We start from the raw sequence: 22,670 nt of genomic DNA, 5'->3' as shown, positions 1-22,670 counted from the left end.
GTGTCATATAGACAGTGTGTTATATAGACTGATTTAGACAGTGTGTTATATAGACATTGTGTTATGTAGACTGATTTAGACAATGTGTTATATAGACTGATTTAGACAATGTGTTATATAGACTGATTTAGACAGTGTGTTATATAGACAGTGTGTTCTATAAACTGATTTAGACAATGTGTTATATAGACTGATTTAGACAGTGTGTCATATAGACAGTGTGTTATATAGACTGATTTAGACAGTGTGTTATATAGACAGTGTGTTATATAAACTGATTTAGACAGTGTGTTATAGAGACATTGTGTTATATAGACTTATTTAGACAATGTGTTATATAGACTGATTTAGACAGTGTGTCATATAGACAGTGTGTCATATAGACTGATTTAGACAACATGTTATATAGACTGATATAGACAGTGTGTTATATAGACTGATTTAGACAGTGTGTTATATAGACTGATTTAGACAGTGTGTTATATAGATTGTGTGTTATATAGACTGATTTAGACAGTGTGTTATATAGACTGATTTAGACAGTGTGTTATATAGACTGATTTAGACAGTGTGTCATATAGATTGTGTGTTATATAGACTGATTTAGACAGTGTGTTATATAGACTGATTTAGACAGTGTGTTATATAGACTGATTTAGACAGTGTGTCATATAGACAGTGTGTTATATAGACTGATTTAGACAGTGTGTTATATAGACTGATTTAGACAGTGTGTCATATAGACAGTGTGTTATATAGACTGATTTAGACAGTGTGTTATATAGACTGATTTAGACAGTGTGTTATATAGACTGATTTAGACAGTGTGTTATATAGACTGATTAAGACATTGTGTTATATAGACTGATTTAGACAGAGTGTTATATAGACTGATTTAGACAGTGTGTCAAATAGACAGTGTGTTATATAGACTTATTTAGACAGTGTGTTATATAGACAGTGTGTCATATAGACTGATTTAGACAGTGTGTTATATAGACTGATTTAGACAGTGTGTTACATAGACTGATTTAGACAGTGTGTTATATAGACTGATTTAGACAGTGTGTTATATAGACTGATTTAGACAGTGTGTCATATAGACAGTGTGTTATATAGACTGATTTAGACAGTGTGTTATATAGACTGATTTAGACAGTGTGTTATATAGACTGATTTAGACAGTGTGTCATATAGACAGTGTGTTATATAGACTGATTTAGACAGTGTGTTATATAGACTGATTTAGACCGTGTGTTGCATAGACAGTGTGGTTATATAGACTGATTTAGACAGTGTGTTATATAGACAGTATGTTATATAGACTGATTTAGACACTGTGTCATATAGACATGATTTAGACAGTGTGTTATATAGACTGATTTAGACAGTGTGTTATATAGACTGATTTAGACAGTGTGTTATATAGACTGATTAAGACCGTGTGTTATATAGACTGATTTAAACAATGTGTTATATAGACTGATTTAGACAGTGTGTCATATAGACAGTGTGTTATATAGACTGATTTAGACAGTGTGTTATATAGACAGTGTGTTATATATAGACTGATTAAAACCGTGTGTTATATAGACTGATTTAGACAGTGTGTTACATAGACAGTGTGGTTATATAGACTGATTTAGACAGTGTGTTATATAGACTGATTTAGACAGTGTGTCATATAGACTGATTTAGACAGTGTGTTATATAGACTGATTTAGACAGTGTGTCATATAGACAGTGTGTTATATAGACTGATTTAGACAGTGTGTTATATAGACTGATTTAGACAGTGTGTTATATAGACTGTGTGTCATATAGACTGATTTAGACAGTGTGGTATATTAACTGATTTAGGCAGTCTGTCATATAGACTGTGTGTTATATAGACTGATTTAGACAGTGTGTCATATAGATAATGTGTTGTATAGACTGATTTAGACAGTGTGTTATATAGACTGATTTAGACAGTGTGTTATATAAATCCTGTGTGGCTCAGTCGGTAGAGCATGGCGCTTGCAACGCCAAGCGTCGTGGGTTCGATTCCCGCTGGGGCCACCCATATGTAAAAGTAGTGGCCCCAGCCGACTTGTAAGTCGCTTTGGACAAAAGCGTCTGCTAAATGGGATATATTATATAGACAGTGTGGTTATATAGACTGATTAAAACCATGTGTTATATAGACTGATTTAGACAGTGTGTTATATAGATTGTGTGTTATATAGACTGATTAAGACAGTGTGTTATATAGACTGATTTAGACAGTGTGTTATATAGACTGATTTAGACAGTGTGTTATATAGACTGATTTAGACAGTGTGTTATATAGACAGTGTGGTTATATAGACTGATTAAAACCATGTGTTATATAGACTGATTTAGACAGTGTGTTATATAGATTGTGTGTTATATAGACTGATTTAGACAGTGTGTTATATAGACTGATTTAGACAGTGTGTCATATAGATAATGTGTTGTATAGACTGATTTAGACAGTGTGTTATATAGACTGATTTAGACAGTGTGTTATATAGACAGTGTGGTTATATAGACTGATTAAAACCATGTGTTATATAGACTGATTTAGACAGTGTGTTATATAGATTGTGTGTTATATAGACTGATTAAGACAGTGTGTTATATAGACTGTTTTAGACAGTGTGTTATATAGACTGATTTAGACAGTGTGTTATATAGACTGATTTAGACAGTGTGTTATATAGACAGTGTGGTTATATAGACTGATTAAAACCATGTGTTATATAGACTGATTTAGACAGTGTGTTATATAGATTGTGTGTTATATAGACTGATTTAGACAGTGTGTTATATAGACTGATTTAGACAGTGTGTCATATAGATAATGTGTTGTATAGACTGATTTAGACAGTGTGTTATATAGACTGATTAAGACAGTGTGTTATATAGACTGATTAAGACAGTGTGTTATATAGACTGATTTAGACCGTGTGTTGCATAGACAGTGTGGTTATATAGACTGATTTAGACAGTGTGTTATATAGACAGTGTGTTATATAGACTGATTTAGACAGTGTGTTATATAGACTGATTTAGACAGTGTGTCATATAGACAGTGTGTTATATAGACTGATTTAGACAGTGTGTTATATAGACTGATTTAGACAGTGTGTTATATAGACTGATTTAGACAGTGTGTTATATAGACTGATTTAGACAGTGTGTCAAATAGACAGTGTGTTATATAGACTTATTTAGACAGTGTGTTATATAGACAGTGTGTCATATAGACTGATTTAGACAGTGTGTTATATAGACTGATTTAGACAGTGTGTTACATAGACTGATTTAGACAGTGTGTTATATAGACTGATTTAGACAGTGTGTTATATAGACTGATTTAGACAGTGTGTCATATAGACAGTGTGTTATATAGACTGATTTAGACAGTGTGTTATATAGACTGATTTAGACAGTGTGTTATATAGACTGATTTAGACAGTGTGTCATATAGACAGTGTGTTATATAGACTGATTTAGACCGTGTGTTGCATAGACAGTGTGGTTATATAGACTGATTTAGACAGTGTGTTATATAGACAGTATGTTATATAGACTGATTTAGACACTGTGTCATATAGACATGATTTAGACAGTGTGTTATATAGACTGATTTAGACAGTGTGTTATATAGACTGATTTAGACAGTGTGTTATATAGACTGATTAAGACCGTGTGTTATATAGACTGATTTAAACAATGTGTTATATAGACTGATTTAGACAGTGTGTCATATAGACAGTGTGTTATATAGACTGATTTAGACAGTGTGTCATATAGACAGTGTGGTTATATAGACTGATTTAGACAGTGTGTTATATATACTGATTTAGACAGCATGTTATATAGACTGATTTAGACCATGTGTTATATAGACTGATTTAGACAGTGTGTTATATAGACTGATTTAGACAGTGTGTCATATAGACAGTGTGTTATATAGACTGATTTAGACAGTGTGTTATATAGACTGATTTAGACAGTGTGTTATATAGACTGTGTGTCATATAGACTGATTTAGACAGTGTGGTATATTAACTGATTTAGGCAGTCTGTCATATAGACTGTGTGTTATATAGACTGATTTAGACAGTGTGTCATATAGATAATGTGTTGTATAGATTGATTTAGACAGTGTGTTATATAGACTGATTAAGACAGTGTGTTATATAGACTGATTAAGACAGTGTGTTATATAGACTGATTTAGACAGTGTGTTATATAGACTGATTTAGACAGTGTGTTATATAGACTGATTTAGACAGTGTGTTATATAGACAGTGTGGTTATATAGACTGATTAAAACCATGTGTTATATAGACTGATTTAGACAGTGTGTTATATAGATTGTGTGTTATATAGACTGATTTAGACAGTGTGTTATATAGACTGATTTAGACAGTGTGTTATATAGACTGATTTAGACAGTGTGTCATATAGATAATGTGTTGTATAGACTGATTTAGACAGTGTGTTATATAGACTGATTAAGACAGTGTGTTATATAGACTGATTAAGACAGTGTGTTATATAGACAGTGTGTTATATAGACTGATTTAGACAGTGTGTTATATAGACTGATTTAGACCGTGTGTTGCATAGACAGTGTGGTTATATAGACTGATTTAGACAGTGTGTTATATAGACAGTATGTTATATAGACTGATTTAGACAGTGTGTCATATAGATAATGTGTTGTATAGACTGATTTAGACAGTGTGTTATATAGACTGATTAAGACAGTGTGTTATATAGACTTATTTAGACAGTGTGTTATATAGACAGCGTGTTATATAGACTGATTTAGACAGTGTGTTATATAGACTGATTTAGACAGTGTGTTATATAGACAGTGTGGTTATATAGACTGATTAAAACCATGTGTTATATAGACTGATTTAGACAGTGTGTTATATAGATTGTGTGTTATATAGACTGATTTAGACAGTGTGTTATATAGACTGATTTAGACAGTGTGTTATATAGACTGATTTAGACAGTGTGTTATATAGATTGTGTGTTATATAGACTGATTTAGACAGTGTGTTATATAGACTGATTTAGACAGTGTGTTATATATACTGATTTAGACAGTGTGTTATATAGACTGATTTAGACAGTGTGTTATATAGACAGTGTGTTATATAGACTGATTTAGACAGTGTGTTATATAGACAGTGTTGTTATATAGACTATAGGGAATAGGGCTCCATTCTCTCTGTAGTGCTCTACCATGGCCCATAGGGAATAGGCCTCTATTATCTCTGTAGTGCACTACCAGGGCCCATAGGGAATAGGGCTCTATTCTCTCTATAGTCTATATAACACACTGTCTAAATCAGTCTATATAACAACACTGTCTATATAACACACTGTCTAAATCAGTCTATATAACACACTGTCTAAATCAGTCTATACATTTACATTTACATTTAAGTCTGCCAAATGACTTAAATGTAAATGTATAGACTGATTTAGACAGTGTGTTATATAGACTGATTTAGACAGTATGTTATATAGACCATAGAGAGAATAGAGCCCTATTCCCTATGGGCCCTGTTCAAGGTAGAGCACTATAGAGCCCTATTCCCCATGGACCCTGTTCAAGGTAGTGCACTACAGAGAGAATAGAGCCCTATTCCCTATGGACCCTGTTCAAGGTAGTGCACTACAGAGAGAATAGAGCACTATTCCCTATGGGCCCTGTTCAAGGTAGTGCACTACAGAGAGAATAGAGCCCTATTCCCTATGGACCCTGTTCAAGGTAGTGCACTACAGAGAGAATAGAGCCCTATTCCCTATGGGCCCTGTTCAAGGTAGTGCACTACAGAGAGAATAGAGCCCTATTCCCTATGGGCCCTGTTCAAGGTAGTGCACTACAGAGAGAATAGAGCCCTATTCCCTATGGGCCCTGGTAGTGCACTACAGAGAGAATAGAGCCCTATTCCCTATGGGCCCTGTTCAAGGTAGAGCACTATAGAGCCCTATTCCCCATGGACCCTGTTCAAGGTAGTGCACTACAGAGAGAATAGAGCCCTATTCCCTATGGGCCCTGTTCAAGGTAGTGCACTACAGAGAGAATAGAGCCCTATTCCCTATGGGCCCTGTTCAAGGTAGTGCACTACAGAGAGAATAGAGCCCTATTCCCTATGGGCCCTGGTAGTGCACTACAGAGAGAATAGAGCCCTATTCCCTATGGGCCCTGTTCAAGGTAGTGCACTACAGAGAGAATAGAGCCCTATTCCCTATGGACCCTGTTCAAGGTAGTGCACTACAGAGAGAACAGGGTACCGTTTGGAACACAATGCGGCTGACTTACTGGAGTCCTGAAAGAAGATGTCGTTGCCGTTGTAGGCGTTTCTCAGCTTGTTGGTCATCACTCTGAGTGTCATGATCTGTTGGCGAATCAGAGTGTCTGGTCTCGTGATGTCCACCGCCACCTCTGGGTTGTTCAGCTGGTTGGTGAGGCCGTCCTTTACCACCTCAGGAAAATACCTGGGAGGATTACAACAACGCCAGTTAAGAAACATGTCTGAGGAAGACATATTAAAAGACAATCACATTTCATTTGGCAGGAAATTATTCAATTATCTGGATCGTGTGGAGCATTCTCCAGCATTCAGTGAGCAGCTGTCAGTAGTCCTGAAGAAGTTCTCCATCACTCAGTGAGCAGCTGTCAGTAGTCCTGAAGAAGTTCTCCATCACTCAGTGAGCAGCTGTCAGTGGTCCTGAAGAGGTTCTCCATCACTCAGAGAGCAGCTGTCAGTGGTCCTGAGGAGGTTCTCCATCACTCAGAGAGCAGCTGTCAGTGGTCCTGAGAAGGTTCTCCATCACTCAGAGAGCAGCTGTCAGTGGTCCTGAAGAGGTTCTCCATCACTCAGAGAGCAGCTGTCAGTGGTCCTGAGGAGGTTCTCCATCACTCAGAGAGCAGCTGTCAGTGGTCCTGAGGAGGTTCTCCATCACTCAGAGAGCAGCTGTCAGTGGTCCTGAAGAGGTTCTCCATCACTCAGAGAGCAGCTGTCAGTGGTCCTGAAGAGGTTCTCCATCATTCAGAGAGCAGCTGTCAGTGGTCCTGAGGAGGTTCTCCATCACTCAGAGAGCAGCTGTCAGTGGTCCTGAGGAGGTTCTCCATCACTCAGAGAGCAGCTGTCAGTGGTCCTGAGGAGGTTCTCCATCACTCAGAGAGCAGCTGTCAGTGGTCCTGAAGAGGTTCTCCATCACTCAGAGAGCAGCTGTCAGTGGTCCTGAGGAGGTTCTCCATCACTCAGAGAGCAGCTGTCAGTGGTCCTGAGGAGGTTCTCCATCACTCAGAGAGCAGCTGTCAGTGGTCCTGAAGAGGTTCTCCATCACTCAGAGAGCAGCTGTCAGTGGTCCTGAAGAGGTTCTCTGCAACTGTGTGTTGGTCCCTCTCTCCCTGATCCAGTCCTCTACAGTTCTACTGGGTCCTCTCTTCCTGATCCAGTCCTCTACAGTTCTGCTGGGTCCTCTCTCCCTGATCCAGTCCTCTACAGTTCTACTGGGTCCTCTCTCCCTGATCCAGTCCTCTACAGTTCTGCTGGGTACTCTCTCCCTGATCCAGTCCTCTACAGTTCTGCTGGGTCCTCTCTCCCTGATCCAGTCCTCTACAGTTCTACTGAGTCCTCTCTCCCTGATCCAGTCCTCTACAGTTCTGCTGGGTCCTCTCTTCCTGATCCAGTCCTCTACAGTTCTGCTGGGTCCTCCCTTCCTGATCCAGTCCTCTACAGTTCTACTGGGTCCTCTCTCCCTGATCCAGTCCTCTATAGTCCTACTGGGTCCTCTCTTCCTGATCCAGTCCTCTACAGTTCTACTGGGTCCTCTCTCCCTGATCCAGTCCTCTACAGTTCTGCTGGGTACTCTCTCCCTGATCTAGTGCTCTACAGTTCTGCTGGGTCCTCTCTCCCTGATCCAGTCCTCTATAGTCCTACTGGGTCCTCTCTTCCTGATCCAGTCCTCTACAGTTCTACTGGGTCCTCTCTCCCTGATCCAGTCCTCTACAGTTCTGCTGGGTACTCTCTCCCTGATCTAGTGCTCTACAGTTCTGCTGGGTCCTCTCTGCCTGATCCAGTCCTCTACAGTTCTACTGGGTCCTCCCTCCCTGATCCAGTCCTCTACACTTCTACCCTCCCTGATCCAGTCCTCTACACTTCTACTAGGTCCTCCCTCCCTGATCCAGTCCTCTAGAGTTCTACTGGGTCCTCTCTCCCTGATCCAGTCCTCTACAGTTCTGCTGGGTCCTCCCTCCCTGATCCAGTCCTCTCCAGTTCTAACAGACAGACAGACAGACAGACAGACAGACAGACAGACAGACAGACAGACAGACAGACAGACAGACAGCTGTGGTGACCAGGGACTGTGCTGTGGTGACCAGGGACTGTGATGTGGTGACCAGACCCTGTGCTGTGGTGACCAGACCCTGTGCTGTGGTGACCAGACCCTGTGCTGTGGTGACCAGACCCTGTGCTGTGGTGACCAGACCCTGTGCTGTGGTGACCAGACCCTGTGCTGTGGTGACCAGAGACTGTGAGGTGGTGACCAGGGACTGTGCTGTGGTGACTAGACCCTGTGCTGTGGTGACCAGACCCTGTGCTGTGGTGACCACGGACTGTGATGTGGTGACCAGGGACTGTGCTGTGGTGACCAGACCCTGTGCTGTGGTGACCAGACCCTGTGCTGTGGTGACCAGACCCTGTGCTGTGGTGACCAGACCCTGTGCTGTGGTGACCAGACCCTGTGCTGTGGTGACCAGGGACTGTGATGTGGTGACCAGACCCTGTGCTGTGGTGACCAGACCCTGTGCTGTGGTGACCACGGACTGTGATGTGGTGACCAGACCCTGTGCTGTGGTGACTAGACCCTGTGCTGTGGTGACTAGACCCTGTGCTGTGGTGACCACGGACTGTGCTGTGGTGACCAAGGACTGTGCTGTGGTGACCACGGACTGTGCTGTGGTAACCAGGGACTGTGATGTGTGAGGCCAAAAATGCCTCGACTAGCTGGGAGGGGGGATGGGGGGGTTGAGAGATAGGGTGGTTCTGGCTTTCATTCCAAGCAGTTATAAACAGTCCTCTACAGTTCTGCTGGGTCCTCTCTCCCTGATCCAGTCCTCTACAGTTCTGCTGGGTACTCTCTCCCTGATCCAGTCCTCTACAGTTCTGCTGGGTCCTCTCTCCCTGATCCAGTCCTCTACAGTTCTGCTGGGTCCTCTCTCCCTGATCTACAGTAGTAGATGAGAACATCTCACCATATCCATAAAGTCTCAGAGATTGACAGGTAAATAGTGTGTCTGCCTTATCTGGCCTTGGCTGTAGTACTGGTTCTCTCTTGTCCTGTACCAAGGACCATAGTACCATAGTTCTGGATCAGCTGAGGGTCTCCAGCACTGCTCAGACCTCGTCAGACTGGCTGTAGTACTGGTTCTCTCTTATCCTGTACCAAGGACCATAGTACCATAGTTCTGGATCAGCTGAGGGTCTCCAGCACTGTTCAGACCTCATCAGACTAGTTGTAGGACTAGTTAGTGTAGTTATATTGGATGACTGAGGGTCTCCAGCACTGTTCAGACCTCATCAGACTAGTTGTAGGACTAGTTAGTGTAGTTATATTGGATGACTGAGGGTCTCCAGCACTGTTCAGACCTCATCAGACTAGTTGTAGGACTAGTTATTGTAGTTCTACACGTGCGTGATCTGAACACCTCTCACCTGGCCTTGGCGTGACTGTTCCAACACTGTTCAGACCTCATCAGATTAGTTGTAGGACTAGTTAGTGTAGTTCTACAGGTGGATGACCTGAGGGTCTCCAACACTACTCAGACCTCATCAGATTAGTTGTAGGACTAGTTAGTGTAGTTCTACACGTGCGTGATCTGAACACCTCTCACCTGGCCTTGGCGTGACTGTTCCAGCACTGTTCAGACCTCATCAGATTAGTTGTAGGACTAGTTAGTGTAGTTCTACAGGTGCGTGATCTGAACACCTCTCACCTGGCCTTGGCGTGACTGTTCCAACACTGCTCTTCATCTGACTCGGTCAACTTGTCTTTAATACAGATCTCATCTGGCAGGTTGGACCAGAACCTTTTGGACTGCTTCAGCTTCTTCTTAATGTCGAGCACCTGCAGGAGATGAGGGAGAGAGTGGGAATGGGGTTCAAACATCCTGCTCACTTTCCCCCAAATCCACACGTTGAAATCGCTGTTGAAATATTCTGGGAATCAGGAGGGATTAAACAGGAAATCTGGAATCCTCCAACCAGAGGGGTGAAACTACGACTGAAGCGAGATCTATTGAGGGGTTTTCTAAAACTAGCCAGTTTCAGTTAGCTTCACATTCCAGCTCAGGCTTCATCCATACTAAGACGATGGATATTGCTCTTCCGCCTGTCGCTAACTCTAGCAGGTTTGTAACTGCGCATGCATGTCGCACGTGGCTAATCGAATGCCTTAACTCTTCATTGAGACAGTGCTGAAACACACATCCAAAGGGGCGAGTCAGTGCCACATTTGAATTTGTGCCAAAGTCAAAAATTAAAGAAAAGTTATATTTCAAATTCAGCAGGTTATGGTGTGAAATTAGTCTCTTAGAAGTGGTCGTCTTTATCTAATGACGTATCGTTAACGCCCTCTTTATCTAATGACGTATCGTTAACGCCCTCTTTATCTAATGACGTATTGTTAATGACCTCTTTATCCAATGACGTATCGTTAATGACCTCTTTATCCAATGACGTATCGTTAATGATCTCTTTATCTAATGACGTATCGTCAATGACCTCTTTATCTAATGACGTATCGTCAATGACCTCTTTATCTAATGACGTATCGTTAACGCCCTCTTTATCTAATGACGTATCGTTAATGACCTCTTTATCTAATGACGTATCGTTAATGACCTCTTTATCTAATGACGTATCGTTAACGCCCTCTTTATCTAATGACGTATCGTTAATGCCCTCTTTATCTAATGACGTATCGTTAATGACCTCTTTATCTAATGACGTATCGTTAATGACCTCTTTATCTAATGACGTATCGTTAATGACCTATTTATCTAATGACGTATCGTTAATGTTGTCTTTATCTAATGACCTATCGTTAACGCCCTCTTTATTTTTTTATTTATTTTTATTTCACCTTTATTTAACCAGGTAGGCTAGTTGAGAACAAGTTCTCATTTGCAACTGCGACCTGGCCAAGATAAAGCTTAGCAGTGTGAACAGACAACACAGAGTTACACATGGAGTAAACAATTAACAAGTCAATAACACAGTACAAAAAAGCCGAGTCTATATACATTGTGTGCAAAAGGCATGAGGAGGTAGGCGAATAATTACAATTTTGCAGATTAGCACTGGAGTGATAAATGATCAGATGGTCATGTACAGGTAGAGATACTGGTGTGCAAAAGAGCAGAAAAGTAAATAAATAAAAACAGTGTGGGGATGAGGTAGGTGAAAATGGGTGGGTTATTTACCAATAGACTATGTACAGCTGCAGCGATCGGTTAGCTGCTCAGATAGCACATGTTTGAATTTGGTGAGGAGATAAAAGTCTCCAACTTCAGGGATTTTTGCAATTCGTTCCAGTCACAGGCAGCAGAGTACTGGAACGAAAGGCGGCCAAATGAGGTGTTGGCTTTAGGGATGATCAGTGAGATACACCTGCTGGAGCGCGTGCTACGGATGGGTGTTGCCATCGTGACCAGTGAACTGAGATAAGGCGGAGCTTTACCTAGCATGGATTTGTAGATGACCTGGAGCCAGTGGGTCTGGCGACGAATATGTAGCGAGGGCCAGCCGACTAGAGCATACAAGTCGCAGTGGTGGGTGGTATAAGGTGCTTTAGTGACAAAACGGATGGCACTGTGATAAACTGCATCCAGTTTGCTGAGTAGAGTGTTGGAGGCAATTTTGTAGATGACGTCGCCGAAGTCGAGGATCGGTAGGATAGTCAGTTTTACTAGGGTAAGTTTGGCGGCATGAGTAAAGGAGGCTTTGTTGCGGAATAGAAAGCCGACTCTTGATTTGATTTTAGATTGGAGATGTTTGATATGAGTCTGGAAGGAGAGTTTACAGTCTAGCCAGACACCTAGGTACTTATAGGTGTCCACATATTCAAGGTCGGAACCATCCAGGGTGGTGATGCTCGTCGGGCATGCGGGTGCAGGCAACGATCGGTTGAAAAGCATGCATTTGGTTTTACTAGCGTTTAAGAGCAGTTGGAGGCCACGGAAGGAGTGTTGTATGGCATTGAAGCTCGTTTGGAGGTTAGATAGCACAGTGTCCAAGGACGAGCCGGAAGTATATAGAATGGTGTCGTCTGCGTAGAGGTGGATCAGGGAATCGCCCGCAGCAAGAGCAACATCATTGATATATACAGAGAAAAGAGTCGGCCCGAGAATTGAACCCTGTGGCACCCCCATAGAGACTGCCAGAGGACCGGACAGCATGCCCTCCGATTTGACACACTGAACTCTGTCTGCAAAGTAATTGGTGAACCAGGCAAGGCAGTCATCTGAAAAACCGAGGCTACTGAGTCTGCCGATAAGAATATGGTGATTGACAGAGTCGAAAGCCTTGGCAAGGTCGATGAAGACGGCTGCACAGTACTGTCTTTTATCGATGGCGGTTATGATATCGTTTAGTACCTTGAGTGTGGCTGAGGTGCACCCGTGACCGGCTCGGAAGCCCTCTTTATCTAATGACGTATCGTTAATGACCTCTTTATCTAATGAAGTATCGTTAATGACCTATTTATCTAATGAAGTATCGTTAATGACCTATTTATGTAATGACATATCGTTAATGACCTATTTATGTAATGACGTATCGTTAACGCCCTCTTTATCTAATAACGTATCGTTAATGTTGTCTTTATCTTACAACGTATCATTAATGTTGTCTTTATCTAATGACGTGTCGTTAATGACCTCTTTATCTAATGACGTATCGTTAATGACCTCTTTATCTAATGACGTATCGTTAATGACCTCTTTATCTAATGACGTATCGTTAATGAACTCTTTATCTAATGAAGTATCGTTAATGTTGTCTTTATCTAATGAGGTATCGTTAATGACCTCTTTATCTAATGACGTATCGTTAACGCCCTCTTTATCTAATGACGTATCGTTAATGACCTCTTTATCTAATGACGTATCGTTAATGACCTCTTTATCTAATGACGTATCGTTAATGACCTCTTTATCTAATGACGTATCGTTAATGTTGTCTTTATCTAATGAAGTATCGTTAATGACCTCTTTATCTAATGACGTATCGTTAATGACCTCTTTATCTAATGACGTATCGTTAATGACCTCTTTATCTTACAACGTATCGTTAATGACCTCTTTATCTAATGACGTATCGTTAACGACCTCTTTATCTAATGACGTATCGTTAATGTTGTCTTTATCTAATGGCGTATCGTTAACGCCCTCTTTATCTAATGACGTATCGTTAATGTTGTCTTTATCTAATGACGTATCGTTAATGTTGTCTTTATCTAATGGCGTATCGTTAATGCCCTCTTTATCTAATGACGTATCGTTAATGACCTCTTTATCTAATGACGTATCGTTAATGACCTCTTTATCTAATGAAGTATCGTTAATGCCATCTTCGGTGTGCCGATCAACGCACAAGAACCTTTGTACCACTCCTATCCATAAAATTAAGTCATACACCAATTTTACTGTAGGTGAAGCTGGGCTCCAAAGTGGCGCAGCTGGCTAAGGCACTGCATCTCGGTGCAAGAGGTGGTTCGAAATCGAGGCTGAATCCCATTGGGAGTCCAATAGGTGCACAATTGGCCCAGCATCGTCTGGGTTTGGCCGGGGGAGGCCGTCATTGTAAATAAGAATTTGTTCAACCTTTATTTGTTAAAATAGGTTGAATAAAAAAAAAAAAACATTTTTTTTTAAGTTTCAAATGGATTATGTCAATGTGTAATGTCATAGGTATTTAAAAAATAAATATATATATTTTTCTTTACATAAAAACTCATTTTTAAATAATAAAATATTTAATCAGTCATCTCAAATGAAGGGAATAAAGACGTAATGGTTGCGAGGTGATCTGATTTGATTGGTCAAAAGGATGACAAGATGGAGGACACCAACTACAGCAAACACAAACCAGTACAGTAGGGATGATCTGAAATACAAGCAAGAAAATCCACACAGAGGAATCTTAAACAGGATTTAGGATTTAGACGAATTCTAAACACTTAAACAGCAAAAAGAACTTTATCTGCAAAAAAAAGGTGTTTTAATTTTATTTCCTTACTTATCGTCAACGTAATTTGGCAACAGAAGACAGACAGATTGATGTTTATCAGATCAGCACTGATCAGCTCTGGGTGATGCCACGTTCTGACGTGTCCCTGAGGAGATCTGACACCAGATTACGTTCTGACGTGTCCCTGAGGAGATCTGACACCAGATTACGTTCTGACGTGTCCCTGAGGAGATCTGAGGCCAGATTACGTTCTGACGTGTCCCTGAGGAGATCTGACACCAGATTACGTTCTGACGTGTCCCTGAGGAGATCTGACACCAGATTACGTTCTGACGTGTCCCTGAGGAGATCTGAGGCCAGATTACGTTCTGACGTGTCCCTGAGGAGATCTGAGGCCAGATTACGTTCTGACGTGTCCCTGAGGAGATCTGAGGCCAGATTACGTTCTGACATGTCCCTGAGGAGATCTGACACCAGATTACATTCTGACGTGTCCCTGAGGAGATCTGACACCAGATTACGTTCTGACGTGTCCCTGAGGAGATCTGACACCAGATTACGTTCTGACGTGTCCCTGAGGAGATCTGACACCAGATTACGTTCTGACGTGTCCCTGAGGAGATCTGACACCAGATTACGTTCTGACGTGTCCCTGAGGAGATCTGACACCAGATTACGTTCTGACGTGTCCCTGAGGAGATCTGACACCAGATTACGTTCTGACGTGTCCCTGAGAAGATCTGACACCAGATTACGTTCTGACGTGTCCCTGAGGAGATCTGACACCAGATTACGTTCTGACGTGTCCCTGAGGAGATCTGACACCAGATTACGTTCTGACGTGTCCCTGAGGAGATCTGACGCCAGATTACGTTCTGACGTGTCCCTGAGGAGATCTGACACCAGATTACGTTCTGACGTGTCCCTGAGGAGATCTGACGCCAGATTACGTTCTGACGTGTCCCTGAGGAGATCTGAGGCCAGATTACGTTCTGACGTGTCCCTGAGGAGATCTGAGGCCAGATTACGTTCTGACGTGTCCCTGAGGAGATCTGAGGCCAGATTACGTTCTGACGTGTCCCTGAGGAGATCTGACACCAGATTACATTCTGACGTGTCACTGAGGAGATCTGACACCAGATTACATTCTGACGTGTCCCTGAGGAGATCTGACACCAGATTACGTTCTGACGTGTCCCTGAGGAGATCTGACACCAGATCACGGTCAGCCTGCGGTGTCACTTCACCTCCTCGCTGGTTCAACACGTAATGCGACGCGCCACAGAACACTAACAGACTGATGCTTATCAGCTCCGTTGAGCCCTGCCTGGGTATTGCTCTGATTACAGTCAGATTACAGCCTGTGGTACCTGTCTGCTGTGTTTAATACTGTGTTCTATTACAGTCAGACCCAGCTGGAGATCGCGCCACATCAAAAGTTAGCTATTGAGGCGACAGAAGCAGGACACGTCTGAGGACTGCGTTTCACACATCCCCTTGTGCTACAAACACAACAAAATAACCCTTCATCATCTAGCTGGTCTTCATCATCTAGTTGGATGGTCTTCATCATCTAGCTGGATGGTCTTCATCATCTAGCTGGATGGTCTTCATCATCTGGATGGATGGTCTTCATCATCTGGATGGATGGGCTTCATCATCTCGTTGGATGGTCTTCATCATCTAGCTGGATGGTCTTCATCATCTAGCTGGATGGTCTTCATCATGGATGGATGGTCTTCATCATCTGGATGGATGGACTTCATCATCTCGTTGGATGGTCTTCATCATCTAGCTGGATGGTCTTCATTATCTGGATGGATGGTCTTCATCATCTAGTTGGATGGTCTTCATCATCTAGAGGACTACAGGACTCATGCTGACACTCTGCTGGAGACTACAGGACTGATGCTGACACTCTGCTGGAGACTACAGGACTGATGCTGGCACTCTGCTGGAGACTACAGTACTGATGCTGACACTCTGCTGGAACCTACAGGACTGATGCTGGCACTCTGCTGGAGACTACAGGACTGATGATGGATGCTGACACTCTGCTGGAGACTACAGGACTGATGCTGACACTCTGCTGGAGACAACAGGACTGATGCTGACACTCTGCTGGAGACTACAGGACTGATGCTGACACTCTGCTGGAGACTACAGGACTGATGCTGACACTCTGCTGGAGACTACAGGACTGATGCTGACACTCTGCTGGAGACCACAGGACTGATGCTGACACTCTGCTGGAGACTACAGGACTGATGCTGGCACTCTGCTGGAGACTACAGGACTGATGCTGACACTCTGCTGGAGACCACAGGACTGATGCTGACACTCTGCTGGAGACTACAGGACTGATGCTGACACTCTGCTGGAGACTACAGGACTGATGCTGACACTCTGCTGGAGACTACAGGACTGATGCTGACACTCTGCCGGAGACTACAGGACTGATGCTGGCACTCTGCCGGAGACTACAGGACTGATGCTGACACTCTGCTGGAGACCACAGGACTGATGCTGACACTCTGCTGGAGACTACAGGACTGATGCTGACACTCTGCTGGAGACGACAGGACTGATGCTGACACTCTGCTGGAGACTACAGGACTGATGCTGACACTCTGCTGGAGACTACAGGACTGATGCTGACACTCTGCTGGAGACTACAGGACTGATGCTGACACTGCTGGAGACTACAGGACTGATGCTGACACTCTGCTGGAGACTACAGGACTGATGCTGACACTCTGCTGGAGACTACAGGACTGATGCTGACACTCTGCTGGAGACTACAGGACTGATGCTGACACTGCTGGAGACTACAGGACTGATGCTGACACTCTGCTGGAGACTACAGGACTGATGCTGACACTCTGCTGGAGACTACAGGACTGATGCTGACACTCTGCTGGAGACCACAGGACTGATGCTGACACTCTGCTTGAGACTACAGGACTGATGCTGACACTCTGCTGGAGACTACAGGACTGATGCTGACACTCTGCTGGAGACTACAGGACTGATGCCGACACTCTGCTGGAGACTACAGGACTGATGCTGACACTCTGCTGGAGACTACAGGACTGATGCCGACACTCTGCTGGAGACTACAGGACTGATGCTGACACTCTGCTGGAGACTACAGGACTGATGCTGACACTCTGCTGGAGACTACAGGACTGATGCTGACACTCTGCTGGAGACTACAGGACTGATGCTGACACTCTGCTGGAGACTACAGGACTGATGCTGACACTCTGCTGGAGACTACAGGACTGATGCTGACACTCTGCTGGAGACTACAGGACTGATGCTGACACTCTGCTGGAGACTACAGGACTGATGCTGACACTCTGCTGGAGACTACAGGACTGATGCTGACACTCTGCTGGAGACTACAGGACTGATGCTGACACTCTGCTGGAGACTACAGGACTGATGCTGACACTCTGCCGGAGACTACAGGACTGATGCTGACACTCTGCTGAAGACTACAGGACTGATGCTGGATGCTGACACTCTGCTGGAGACTACAGTACTGATGCTGGATGCTGACACTCTGCTGGAGACTACAGGACTGATGCTGACACTCTGCTGGAGACTACAGGACTGATGCTGACACTCTGCTGGAGACTACAGGACTGATGCTGACACTCTGCTGGAGACTACAGGACTGATGCTGACACTCTGCTGGAGACTACAGGACTGATGCTGACACTCTGCTGGAGACTACAGGACTGATGCTGACACACTGCTGGAGACTACAGGACTGATGCTGACACACTGCTGGAGACTACAGGACTGATGCCGACACTCTGCTGGAGACTACAGGACTGATGCTGACACACTGCTGGAGACTACAGGACTGATGCTGGATGCTGACACTCTACTGGAGACTACAGTACTGATGCTGGATGCTGACACTCTGCTGGAGACTACAGGACTGATGCTGACACTCTGCTGGAGACTACAGGACTGATGCTGACACTCTGCTGGAGACTACAGGACTGATGCTGACACTCTGCTGGAGACTACAGGACTGATGCTGACACTCTGCTGGAGACTACAGGACTGATGCTGACACTCTGCTGGAGACTACAGGACTGATGCTGACACACTGCTGGAGACTACAGGACTGATGCTGACACTCTGCTGGAGACTACAGGACTGATGCTGGCACTCTGCTGGAGACTACAGGACACTCTGCTGGAGACTACAGGACTGATGCTGACACTCTGCTGGAGACTACAGGACTGATGCTGGATGCTGACACTCTGCTGGAGACTACAGGACTGATGCTGACACTCTGCTGGAGACTACAGGACTGATGCTGACACTCTGCTGGAGACTACAGGACTGATGCTGACACTCTGCTGGAGACTACAGGACTGATGCTGACACTCTGCTGGAGACTACAGGACTGATGCTGGATACTGACACTCTGCTGGAGACTACAGGACTGATGCTGACACTCTGCTGGAGACTACAGGACTGATACTGACACTCTGCTGGAGACTACAGGACTGATGCTGACACTCTGCTGGAGACTACAGGACTGATGCTGACACTCTGCTGGAGACTACAGGACTGATGCTGACACTCTGCTGGAGACTACAGGACTGATGCTGACACTCTGCTGGAGACTACAGGACTGATGCTGACACTCTGCCGGAGACTACAGGACTGATGCTGACACTCTGCTGGAGACTACAGGACTGATGCTGACACTCTGCTGGAGACTACAGGACTGATGCTGACACTCTGCTGGAGACCACAGGACTGATGCTGACACTCTGCTGGAGACTACAGGACTGATGCTGACACTCTGCTGGAGACTACAGGACTGATGCTGACACTCTGCTGGAGACTACAGGACTGATGCTGACACTCTGCTGGAGACTACAGGACTGATGCTGACACTCTGCTGGAGACTACAGGACTGATGCTGACACTCTGCTGGAGACTACAGGACTGATGCTGACACTCTGCTGGAGACTACAGGACTGATGCTGACACTCTGCTGGAGACTACAGGACTGATGCTGACACTCTGCTGGAGACTACAGGACTGATGCTGACACTCTGCTGGAGACTACAGGACTGATGCTGACACTCTGCTGGAGACTACAGGACTGATGCTGACACTCTGCTGGAGACTACAGTACTGATACTGACACTCTGCTGGAGACTACAGGACTGATGCTGACACTCTGCTGGAGACTACAGGACTGATGCTGGCACTCTGCTGGAGACTACAGGACACTCTGCTGGAGACTACAGGACTGATGCTGACACTCTGCCGGAGACTACAGGACTGATGCTGACACTCTGCCGGAGACTACAGGACTGATGCTGACACTCTGCTGGAGACTACAGGACTGATGCTGACACTCTGCTGGAGACTACAGGACTGATGCTGACACTCTGCTGGAGACTACAGGACTGATGCTGACACTCTGCTGGAGACTACAGGACTGATGCTGACACTCTGCTGGAGACTACAGGACTGATGCTGACACTCTGCTGGAGACTACAGGACTGATGCTGACACTCTGCTGGAGACGACAGGACTGATGCTGACACTCTGCTGGAGACGACAGGACTGATGCTGACACTCTGCCGGAGACTACAGGACTGATGCTGACACTCTGCCGGAGACTACAGGACTGATGCTGACACTCTGCTGGAGACTACAGGACTGATGCTGACACTCTGCTGGAGACTACAGGACTGATGCTGACACTCTGCCGGAGACTACAGGACTGATGCTGACACTCTGCCGGAGACTACAGGACTGATGCTGACACTCTGCCGGAGACTACAGGACTGATGCTGACACTCTGCTGGAGACTACAGGACTGATGCTGACACTCTGCTGGAGACTACAGGACTGATGATGGATGCTGACACTCTGCTGGAGACTACAGGACTGATGCTGACACTCTGCTGGAGACTACAGGACTGATGCTGACACTCTGCTGGAGACTACAGGACTGATGCTGACACTCTGCTGGAGACTACAGGACTGATGCTGGCACTCTGCTGGAGACTACAGGACTGATGCTGACACTCTGCTGGAGACTACAGGACTGATGCTGGATGCTGACACTGCTGGAGACTACAGGACTGATGCTGGCACTCTGCTGGAGACTACAGGACTGATGCTGACACTCTGCTGGAGACTACAGGACTGATGCTGGCACTCTGCTGGAGACTACAGGACTGATGCTGACACTCTGCTGGAGACTACAGGACTGATGCTGAGACTCTGCTGGAGACTACAGGACTGATGATGGATGCTGACACTCTGCTGGAGACTACAGGACTGATGCTGACACTCTGCTGGAGACTACAGGACTGATGCTGACACTCTGCTGGAGACTACAGGACTGATGCTGGCACTCTGCTGGAGACTACAGGACTGATGATGGATGCTGACACTCTGCTGGAGACTACAGGACTGATGCTGGCACTCTGCTGGAGACTACAGGACTGATGATGGATGCTGACACTCTGCTGGAGACTACAGGACTGATGCTGACACTCTGCTGGAGACTACAGGACTGATGCTGACACTCTGCTGGAGACTACAGGACTGATGCTGACACTCTGCTGGAGACTACAGGACTGATGCTGGATGCTGACACACTGCTGGAGACTACAGGACTGATGCTGACACTCTGCTGGAGACTACAGGACTGATGCTGACACTCTGCTGGAGACTACAGGACTGATGCTGACACACTGCTGGAGACTACAGGACTGATGCTGACACTCTGCTGGAGACTACAGGACTGATGCTGACACTCTGCTGGAGACTACAGGACTGATGCTGACACTCTGCCGGAGACTACAGGACTGATGCTGGCACTCTGCTGGAGACTACAGGACTGATGCTGGATGCTGAGACACTGCTGGAGACTACATGACTGATGCTGACGCTCTGCTGGAGACTACAGGACTGATGCTGACACTCTGCCGGAGACTACAGGACTGATGCCGACACTCTGCTGGAGACTACAGGACTGATGCTGACACTCTGCTGGAGACTACAGGACTGATGCTGACACTCTGCTGGAGACTACAGGACTGATGCTGACACTCTGCTGGAGACTACAGGACTGATGCTGACACTCTGCTGGAGACTACAGGACTGATGCTGACACTCTGCTGGAGACTACAGGACTGATGCTGACACTCTGCTGGAGACTACAGGACTGATGCTGACACTCTGCTGGAGACTACAGGACTGATGCTGACACTCTGCTGGAGACTACAGGACTGATGCTGGATGCTGACACTCTGCTGGAGACTACAGGACTGATGCTGACACTCTGCTGGAGACTACAGGACTGATGCTGACACTCTGCTGGAGACTACAGGACTGATGCTGACACTCTGCTGGAGACTACAGGACTGATGCTGACACTCTGCTGGAGACTACAGTACTGATACTGACACTCTGCTGGAGACTACAGGACTGATGCCGACACTCTGCTGGAGACTACAGGACTGATGCTGACACTCTGCTGGAGACTACAGGACTGATGCTGACACTCTGCTGGAGACTACAGGACTGATGCTGACACTCTGCTGGAGACTACAGGACTGATGCTGACACTCTGCTGGAGACTACAGGACTGATGCTGACACTCTGCTGGAGACTACAGGACTGATGCTGACACTCTGCTGGAGACTACAGGACTGATGCCGACACTCTGCTGGAGACTACAGGACTGATGCTGACACTCTGCTGGAGACTACAGGACTGATGCTGACACTCTGCTGGAGACTACAGTACTGATACTGACACTCTGCTGGAGACTACAGGACTGATGCCTACACTGCTGGAGACTACAGGACTGATGCCTACACTGCTGGAGACTACAGGACTGATGCCTACACTGCTGGAGACTACAGTACTGATACTGACACTCTGCTGGAGACTACAGGACTGATGCCTACACTGCTGGAGACTACAGGACTGATGCTGACACTCTGCTGGAGACTACAGGACTGATGCTGACACTCTGCTGGAGACGACAGGACTGATGCTGACACTCTGCTGGAGACTACAGGACTGATGCTGACACTCTGCTGGAGACTACAGGACTGATGCTGACACTCTGCTGGAGACTACAGGACTGATGCTGGCACTCTGCTGGAGACTACAGGACTGATGCTGACACTCTGCTGGAGACTACAGGACTGATGCTGACACTCTGCTGGAGACTACAGGACTGATGCTGACACTCTGCTGGAGACTACAGGACTGATGATGGATGCTGACACTCTGCTGGAGACAACAGGACTGATGCTGACACTCTGCTGGAGACTACAGGACTGATGCTGACACTCTGCT

At 45.2% G+C, this 22,670-nt stretch overlaps 1 protein-coding gene across 1 annotated transcript in view; it reads right to left on the bottom strand.

Moving 5' to 3' along the window:
* LOC135535997 (glypican-6-like) overlaps positions 1-22,670 on the bottom strand; it is a 179,600-nt gene that overhangs the window by 8,391 nt on the left and 148,539 nt on the right. The window contains exons 7-8 of the mRNA XM_064962393.1: positions 10,046-10,176; positions 6,362-6,537 (exon numbers count right to left, since the gene is read on the bottom strand). Coding sequence (XP_064818465.1) covers positions 6,362-6,537; positions 10,046-10,176 — 307 coding nt within the window. The remainder of the gene's footprint in view (positions 1-6,361; positions 6,538-10,045; positions 10,177-22,670) is intronic.

The sequence above is a fragment of the Oncorhynchus masou genome, unplaced genomic scaffold (genome assembly GCF_036934945.1).
Source record: "Oncorhynchus masou masou isolate Uvic2021 unplaced genomic scaffold, UVic_Omas_1.1 unplaced_scaffold_542, whole genome shotgun sequence".
In the NCBI taxonomy this organism is placed as follows: domain Eukaryota; kingdom Metazoa; phylum Chordata; class Actinopteri; order Salmoniformes; family Salmonidae; genus Oncorhynchus; species Oncorhynchus masou.
This window is presented reverse-complemented; position numbering and strand designations above follow the sequence as displayed.